General features: G+C 54.4%; 1 protein-coding gene across 1 annotated transcript in view; it reads right to left on the bottom strand.

Moving 5' to 3' along the window:
* Positions 1–3565, bottom strand: part of MRGPRF (MAS-related GPR, member F) — a 6464-nt gene extending 2899 nt beyond the window's left edge. Inside the window, exon 1 of the mRNA XM_006861048.1 lies at positions 3518–3565. Within this exon, the coding sequence (XP_006861110.1) occupies positions 3518–3565 (48 nt within the window). The remainder of the gene's footprint in view (positions 1–3517) is intronic.
* Between the last annotated feature and the right edge of the window lie 5664 nt (positions 3566–9229).

Below are 9229 nucleotides of genomic sequence, written 5' to 3'. Positions count from 1 at the left end.
AACAACAACAACAACAACATCTTTATGGAAACCGCTTGCTACATCTTTCTCTCAGAGTAGCTGATGGGTCTGAACTGCCGACCTTGCTGTTTCCAGCCCAAAGCTCAACACACTGCACCGCCAGGGATCCTTTGTTCTGGGAAGGCATAGGCTCTTTGGGGTAAAGGGGTTTGATGTCTGCAACATCTCTTGATGAATGGGGAAGGCAGTTTAAAAAAACAATAAAGAAGAGAAAACTGTTTAAAAAGAAAACAAGAAATCCATCTCTTGAAAGAGAGATGGAGAGAGAGTCCTTGAGGCAAATGCTAAATGAGTGAGCCCAGGTGCATATGGGGTGTCTTGAGCCCTGGAGTAGTAGCACTGTGGGTTAGTGTGCTGAACGGCAAAGTCAGTTTAGACCGAAGGTCAAGTTCACCAGCCATTCCCCTGAAACCCTATACAGGGTTGTTATGGGTTGGAACTTAAAAAAACAACATATGAGGCAGCTTCAAAAAGTTGGTAGAAGAAATGGTATTAAGAGATAATGAATGGAATTTTTCCAGGAACTTTTTGACCCCGTCCCCAACATACTGTTCTTGCAGATGCTCTACATACTTGCAATTTTTCAAACAAAAATGTCAAAACAATTTATTTTAAAAAGAATCACTTGTACACTTTTTGAAAGACACGGCAAAAAAAATGACCATAGAGAAGGTTGCTGGAGACCCCGGGCTGGGACGGGGGGATCCTCTGAGTGCCTAGATTGTGGGAGAAAGTATGGGGCTGGGGGAGGGCAAAGTGTCTCTGGAGATGGGGAGAGGCTTCAGGCAGCAGGTGTTCATCCAGCTGCAGGAAATATTTCAATGTCTTGACCATTGATCTGGCTGTAAGATGAATCCCAACTGAATACCAGTGTTTCCTTCAGGGCCTGGGTCTGGTGTGTCAATGTGTGAAGGCGGGGCATTGCGGAATGGTGGAGACTGTGGAGAGAGGTGTCTGTCCTGAGCTGAGTGGACATCAGCTGGTGGGCACCAGGGTGGATGGATGGACTAAAACAGTTGACCATACTTTTCTTTGTAGAAGTCAGAACTTGAGATTGTAATGTGAAATCTGATTTTAAAAAAATGTTGGCGTCTCATTCAAATAAAAAACAGAACAAAACAAAGCAAAAACCCCCAACATTCTTCGGGCCAAATACAACACATATAAGAGCTGGATTCAGTTCCCAAGCTGTCATTTCAACCATGCGTTCCAAATGGCAAAGGTTACCAGAGCCCTACCACTTTCCAGCCCATGCCCCCAGCAGACGTCACTAATCCATCCCAGCTCTGCTTCCCACGGAGCATGTACCCGGTCCCCACCCATCGTCTCGGGCTGAGTATCGGCTCTCCAAAAAACACACAGGAAGGGCTCTCAGGCAGAATCCATTCAGCCACCTTCCAAATAGTCCCCTGGTGAAAAGCTGGGTTCCAGTAATACTACAAGTGGGGAGATGCTTTCTGGTTTGGCTCTGGTCAAGAGGAGTTTGCCAGCAGGGACTGAGGATGCTGGCAAAACTCTGGAGGGAGAGGGTGGACTTTGTGAGGTCAGGGTCAGCTCTGTAAAGAGGGTTCAGTTGTAGAATTCTCGCCTCCCGTGTGGGAGACCCAGGTACACCTCATGTACGGACACCTGACCGTGGAAGCTTGCATGTTTCCAAACAGGTTCCAGTACAGCTTCCAGATAAAGAGGCACTAGGAAGAAAGGTCTGGTGAACTCTTTGTGACACGCAGCCAATGAAAGCCTTACGGTTCCATCCATAACTGATTGTGGGGATGGCATAGGATGGAGCAGCATTTTGCTCTGTTGTGCACGAGGGGACCAACTCGAGGGCAGCTTACAACAACAACATTTGCCATCCTCTAAGTGGTTGTTGTGGAGTCCTGGTGTGGCGCTGTGGGTTAATGCGCCAGACTGCAAAGCCATTTGAACTGCAAGGCCGGTGGTTCAAGCTCACCAGCCGCTCCTTGGAAACCCTATACAGGGTCGTTATGGGTCGGAACTGACTCGACGGCACTTCACAACAACAACAACAAGCAAGCCTGTAAGATGGAGTAGAACTGCCCTCATTGGGTTCAAGACTTTCTCCCAGCTGATGAGTGGGTTCGAACCACCAACCTCTCAGTTAGCAGCTGAGCGTTTAACTGCCACATCACTAGGACTTGCTAGCATCTAAATGTTTTCACTGAATCAACATCTGCCTGTCTGTGGAACCCCATACCCGAATCCTAGCTCCCCTGTGCTTGTCTGGGCCAAGCAAATTGATGTAGGAAGATTCGGATCCAGCCCTTGTTCTGAGCTCAGGAGGAAGAGGCTGGAAACTGGGTAGGGCCTGGGCTGTAGGCCCCCTACCAGAATAACGTTTCACTCACTTGGTACTTCTTACAGCTGGGAAATGTCTGCAATTCCTCCCTGGAGTCAGATTGGGCGGGCGGGCTGAGTCACTGGGCGTGGGGCTACCTTCCCAGTCACTGGGCAGTAAAAGACCAGCGAAGATGGCCCCTCCCTGAGTTCAACCTCTTTCCACCCCAGTAGCTCCACATGTCAGCTTTCCAAGACTGCCATTCCCAGGACACCAGGGATGAAGGGAATTCCCGGGCAGGGACCCAGAGGACTGGGCAGCTATCCCAGTCTGCCCTGCCCTGGCCCTGGGCACGTTCCTACCTGGTGTGTGGCCTCAGTTTCCTCAAATGTCAGAGGTAGATTCCAGGGTACTTCCAGCTTGAGAGCTTTTGCTTAGGATCAAGAAAGGAATTCCAGAGTGTTTGTTTGTTTGTTGGGTGAAGGATGTGGGTGGTCAGAATGGGGCGGCTCAGAGAAGTGGACCAGAGCTGGGGAGGACAAAGGTGGGGTCGTCAGTCTGGATGGGGCTTATCAGAGGGTCCATTTGTGCTGGGGCTTGGAGACAGGAGGGGCCCTGGCCTTGAACAGAGGCTGCAGGGTGGCCTCAACTGGGCACAGCTCATGGGGCACATGACCTCAGGGTCTATTTTGGAGCCGGCATTTCTGAGCCTCCTGGCAGAGCTTAGTGGGAGGGCAGACTTGACCTCCCCGTTCCTAAGAGAAGGGATGAAACTGGTCTTTTCAAGGTTCGCCCAGGAGGAAACCCTGAGGGTGTCTGGACGAGAGGGTCCCGGTGACCATGCGTCCAGCAAAAAAAAAAAAAAAAAAAAAAAAAAATTAAAACTTCCTGCCATGGAATTGATTCTGACTGATAGTAAGTAACCCACTGTAGGGTTCCTGAGGCAGCCAATGTTTACTGAGAACAGAAAGCTTCATCTTTCTCCCAGGGAGCAGCTGGTAAGTTTGAAGGGCCAACCTCGTGTTTAGCAGTCCAGTGCTTATCCTACATTGATATCAGCACTTCTTATACAACCGAGCAGAAGCCCTGCAGCCCACAGGCTGCCCAGAGCCCCAAGATAGGCTGTGATCGATGCTGAGCTGGGCCCCACACCTGTCCCAACAGACCGGGTCTGCAGAACCATTTGGTGACACTTGCCTTGTTCCTGCCGGGGGAGTGGGCCTCCCAGGAGCAATTTCCGGACATCACCAGGCCTGGGGGGGGTCCAACTTCCTCGACGATCCGCTCAGCCACAGCCTGAACACCTGCCTTATAAAGGCCACAGAAAAGGTCACATCAGGACCGAACTGTCCCCTCCCAGAGAGATGTTTCTGCCCCTTGTCTGGAAGCTCTCACCTCCGTGCCCCACCCTGGGGGCCCAGGGACTTTCTGGGTCTATGGTGGCAACTCCTCACGCTGGAGTTCAGGCTGTGTTCCCCAGTGGGGATGCTGACAAGCAGTCACACCTGGGGTCACTGCCTCCTTCTGCCTGTGGGTCACATTGTTCTGACCCTTACTGCCACCTGAACCCCAAATGTGGATCCTACTTGGTCAGGGCGATCTACAGAGCCAGACAGCTTCTGGAGAAGCACTTTTATCCCCCAGCCCCAACCCCCTGCCCATTTTGCATTTCCCTAGTGCCTCCTTTGTATCCTCCCTATAGTGTGATGGGATGCTCATGTCCATTGGTGGGGGAGACTCCCTGGATGAGAGGGTCGAGGATCGGGGCTCATGTTGTACCATGAGAGCTCTGCTGGAAGGTGCAATAGCCCCTCATCAGCGTCATTGTCACGACTGTCAAATCCCACCTTCTGAGTGTCACCTGTGCCTGGTTCCAGGTGACCACACCCATTGTCCTATCTGGTCCTCATTATCATGAGTTCCCTTTGGTGGGAGCTCCAGGTGTGGGGAGGTCAGGATCTGAACCTAGCAAAGACTCAACTCTTAGGGGCAGCGGTGACTCGGTGATGGAATTTGTCTCCTACATGGAGACCCGGGTTTAATTCCTGGCCAAGTCACCTCCTTGAAGGCACCACCTGTCTGTTGGTGGAGGCTTGAGTGTTGCTACGATGCTAACGGGTTTCAGTGGAGCTTCCAGACTAAGACTAGGAAGAAAGGCCTGGCTATTGATTTCTGAAAACCAGCCATTGAACCAGATGGATCACAAGAGTGTGATCTGCAACTGGTACTGGATCCTGCAGAGGTTCATTCCCGTGTGCATGGAGTGTGTGCCAAGGGGTCAAGAACGGAGCCCCAGTGCCGAGGGGCTGGCGGGAGCAGACAGACTCATTTAGGAGTAGCCTGTGGACTCCAAGGGAAAAGGAGGTCTAAGAGAGGGACGTGGCTGCAGGAGGCTGGTCGTGGCCCCCCAACATGAGCTCTAGACCCGCAGACAGGGAAACTCAGGCTGTGAACAGAGTAGGGCTCTGCCGTGGCCATAGCTCGGGACCTAAGCTACCCGGTCCCTCTGCCATAAGTGTAGATGAGCTTCCGGCTCCGCTCGGTTGTTGTTGTTAAGTGCCGTCGAGTCGATGCCGACCCATAGCGGCTCCACTACCCCCAAATTCCTGCCTTGGCGCGCGCGCGTCCGCCACCTCGAACGGCCCGCCCCGGGGCGGCGCCCTAGCCCTTCATTGGCTGAAAAGAGTGGCTGTTCCGCCCCCTCGTTAACCCTGGGCTTCCCGGAGATGGGCTTCCGGGGATAGGGGGTATTTGTGTGGTTGGACGGGGTCCTACGTCTTCCTGGCCCTAGGGCGACTCAAAGTTGGGGTGAGGGTGGGGGCGGTGCCCAGGGTAGCCACGCGGGCTTGGGAGTCTCTGGCGTGTGGGCAGCCGCGTGCTTGCAGACAGCAGATGTCACAAACTGTCTCCTTAGCTGCCTGCCATCGTCTCCCTTTGACTCTCCTTGGGCCATTGTCCCATTGCCACTAAGAGTCCCAAACCCAAACCTGATGCTTTCCAGTCGATTCCGACTCATGACCCTGTGTTCTGAGTAAAATTGCTCAAGGTTGTGACCTTTTGGAAGAGTTAGCCAGGCCTCTCTGCAGAGGCACTTCTGTTGTTGACGTGCCATTGAGTTGATTACGGCTCATAGAGATCTGCAACTATCAATCTGCTGGAGCAGAAAGCCTCTTCTTCCTCCTAAGGAGCGTCTGATGGGCTCGAACCACCAATCTGACGTTGGTTCAGCACCACACCAGGACTCTGGGAGGCACTTCTAGGTAGGTTCCACCTGGTACTAGTCCAGAGCTTAACCATACCACCTTAGAGCTCCTGCCCCATCGTCACAGGCCTTATGTTTCTCCCACTCTGGGGGAACCCCTAAACCTTCCCTTTTGCCCCTCATCTTTCCTGGTCCCCAATGCACAGACTTCACTTGATTGATTCAGAGGAGCTCCCGCAGAGCTTTCTTCACAGTTAGACTTGACCCCTCCCTCCCAATTATGTAGATTCAGCTGTGTGTGTGTGTGTATGTGTGTGTGTGTGTGTGGGGGGGGGCTGCCAGTCTGTTGGGGGGGCTGGACGGACTGACGTGCTCCCAGAGAGCTGATTTCCTGTGGAGGTGTGTGTTTCCCCTTTGTCCTATGCTGTAGGCACTATCTGAAAAGCCAGCTCACTCCATTACTCTGTACTGAAAAGATCTGGGCCCCAGATGGGATGTATGCAAAGAGGTGTGTGTGTCGTGTGTGTGTGTGTGTGTGTGTGTGTGTGTGTGTGTGTGTGTGTCATGTGTGAGTGAGGGTGTGCCCCTCAGGGTGGGAGCGTAACAGCTTCTACTAAGACTGGAAAATGTGCTACCCATTCAGTTTACCGGACCCTTCCCTTCAAATCCAAGTCCAGGGGGCTCCTGGTCACCTGTCTTCCACCTGCTCTTGCATCTACCTCTGTCCTGACCCCTCTTCATATCCTGACTCCCAAGACCCTTCTCTGGGGCTCAGGTGAGGCTGTCCTTCAGAGGACCCAGGTGGACCCTGTCAGACACCAGCTCAGGCAGTGGTTCCGGTCACTGTCCCCACTTCCCCTGTCCCCGGGGGCCCGAGAACCCTGGCTTTCCAGAGGACTCATATCCAGCCCCCATTGCTTCCCTCAGATACTGAGGAAGCCTGGGGTTCCCCACTTGGGGTCCTCCTCAATCTTGCACTCACACTTGAATTTGTAGAGGGTTATCTGGAGAGGAGAGTAGGACCTTCTAGAATGTCCCCCCCACAACCTCCATCCAGTGTGACATCAGGCACCCTCAGCCTGGGAGAAAATGGGACCAGAGCTGCCCATACCTTGCAGCTGCTGGAGCTGGTCCCCCAGTGTCCTCCAGCAGTGCTCAGGACTGGTGGATGGAGGGGTGCAGGCGGCTTGCGTGAGAGCTGTGGGGAGACACTCCCCAGTCTGGGCCTCTGCCCGTTGGGTGTTCCCTTCTAGCTTTCCCCAAGACAGCAGCCTGGACAGTGGGCCAGGCTGGGGGAGGGCAGGGTAACCCCCATCCTAACAGGGACACCCACAAAGCCCTGGAAAGTGGGGACAGCTTGCAACTGGGGCAAGAAGCTGGGAGGCAGTAGAGGAGGTTCTCAGTGTCCCCATTATTCCTGAGAAAGCTGGAACCTCAGGAGCTGATGACAGCTCTACTCTGGGGTCTCCAGACTCACTGCTCAGAGCCCCACATTTCCGGGGATTGCCTGTCCCAAAGATGCCGGCGGCCTCTCTGCCCTGAAGGTGCCCCTCCAGAGTGCCCTGCCTGGCCTTGGTCCTGCAACTGGGCCCTCAGAAACCCTCCCTGCTAGCTGGGCCCCAAGGTTACCTGCGCCTGTCTTCCTCTTTATGGGGTCCTCCTGGGTCTCCCGCCAATGACCAGCTAACCCTCCAGGGCAGGAGGCAAGCAGCACGCCGGAGCCTAGAAACCACTCGGAGCTGGACAGGATGGACAGGAGGAGACGGCTTCACCCGCCCCAAACCCAATTCCAGGCCGGGCAGGAGGGGCGGGGAGGGGAGGAGGAGGGGCGGAGCAGCATGAAGCTTCAGGAAGGAATGCCCCCCCACCCCCCAGCCCCACGGGGAGCTCAACTCTCTGCCTGGTGACGTCACGTTGGCCGGAGCACTGTGGCCCGAGTCCAGCTGTGCAATCGCACCCCACGGCTCAGCCAGGTTGCGCGGAAAAGGGGCGCGCTTGTGCCTTAGGTCCGCTCCAGAGGAAGGGGCGGGGGAGGGGCATGCCAGGCGTGCAGGCCCAGGCGGGGCCAGCACCCAGACGCAGAGAACTGGGAGCAGTGAGGGGCTGCGGGTACTTGTGAGTGGAACAGGCAGAAAGAAGGCCCTGCCACCTGGAGGGCACTTCGATTACCCCGCCCCGGAATCTGCAGGGGCCACTGAAGGCTATGGGACCAGGAATCCTACCCCCTCCAGCCCTAATAGTAATCAGATGGCCTGAGTTGAAAACCACAGCGCGCTGGGCCAGTGGAGAGGCTGGTGGGCCAGGGACGGGTATGTGTGCTCAGCATGGATGAGTCACCCACTCCCTGGGGAATCCATCAGAGGGATCCTTGGGGGGTGGGCAGGGAGCCCCCAGGGAGGCTCTTCCTGCCTGGACCAACTTCTTCCTGGGCCCAGGGAGCCCCAGAGAATTCCAGTAGTGTCTCCCCTGAGGGAGCAAATGGAGCCCAGATTGAGGGGGGCACATTGAAATGTACCCAGAAATAAGTCTGGCCCTTACACCTGCCCTGGGGACTCTCACGCTGTCCCTGACCCAGACTTCAGAGTGAAGGAAGGGGTTTGAACTATAGCTGCCTGACCCAGCAACCTCTTAAAGCCTTTTTATTTGGGGTGGGGGTGGGGGGAGAGGTGGGGCTCTGGGATGCTGGAGGCTCCCAGCCATGTCCAATGCCGCCTGGAGAGAGGCGGGGGCAGCCGCAGGCAGCGGTGACCCCTCCCCTTTAGGCAGGCCAGCTGGGGCCCAGCTGGGCTGCTTGTTTACAGTGGAGGCTGAAGGGGGAGGGGGGTGAGGAAGACCAGGCCAGCTCGCAGGATAATTGCACTTGGACACTTAGAAGGAATTGTGTGGAGTGGCGGCAGCAGCTCTGGGCGGCTACCACCTTATTTGGTATGGAAACTGGTTGCTTTCAAAATTAGTGAGTGGAACTTGTAAATGGGGAAATTGACACCTGCCTGCATTTCCCACCTTGTGTCCCAGCACCTGGGGAGAGATGGTTGAGTACCTGCCTTGGAAGAGTCTCTTGCTGGTGACATTCAAGGTAGACACCAGGCTCCTGCAGAGATAGGGGATTGGGTGCTACTTCCCATCTTGGGGTGACTCTGTGTGGGGTGGTGGTGGTTTCCCCACCTGTCTGGTGGGAGAATAGTCGCTCAGGAAGCTGCAGCAGAGAGATACAGATAACAAGTAGAAAACTCCATGCACCCCAAAACCTCACCCTGTCTGGTGGGAGAATAGTCGCTCAGGAAGCTGCAGCAGAGAGATACAGATAACAAGTAGAAAACTCCATGCACCCCAAAACCTCTGCCCCAGAATCAGTGAAAGACAGCATCATTCCTTCCTTCATTCTGTCACTCAGCAAGGCTTCAGGTTTTAACCCCGAAAGGTTTCAAGTCCATTGCTGGGTACTGTAGGCACTGAGACCCTCAGATCTGTCCTCACACTCAGAACAGCCACCACCCTGAAATCAGGCATCCTCGACTCTTATCACCAACCCCCAGTGGAAGGGAAGTTTGTTTTTGTATTTTTATTTTAATTGTCCCCTGCCATTGTCTCATGTGAAAGTCGGACAATGTATAAGGAAGACTGGAGGAGAATCAATGCATTTGGATGGGGTTGGAAAAGAATATTGAAAGTACCATGGACCACTAGTTGTTATGTTGTTGTTATGT

The sequence above is a fragment of the Chrysochloris asiatica genome, unplaced genomic scaffold (assembly GCF_000296735.1).
Source record: "Chrysochloris asiatica unplaced genomic scaffold, ChrAsi1.0 scaffold00040, whole genome shotgun sequence".
Lineage (NCBI taxonomy): Eukaryota > Metazoa > Chordata > Mammalia > Afrosoricida > Chrysochloridae > Chrysochloris > Chrysochloris asiatica.
The sequence above is the reverse complement of the archived record's forward strand: the minus strand, read 5'-3'. Positions and strand labels throughout refer to the sequence as shown.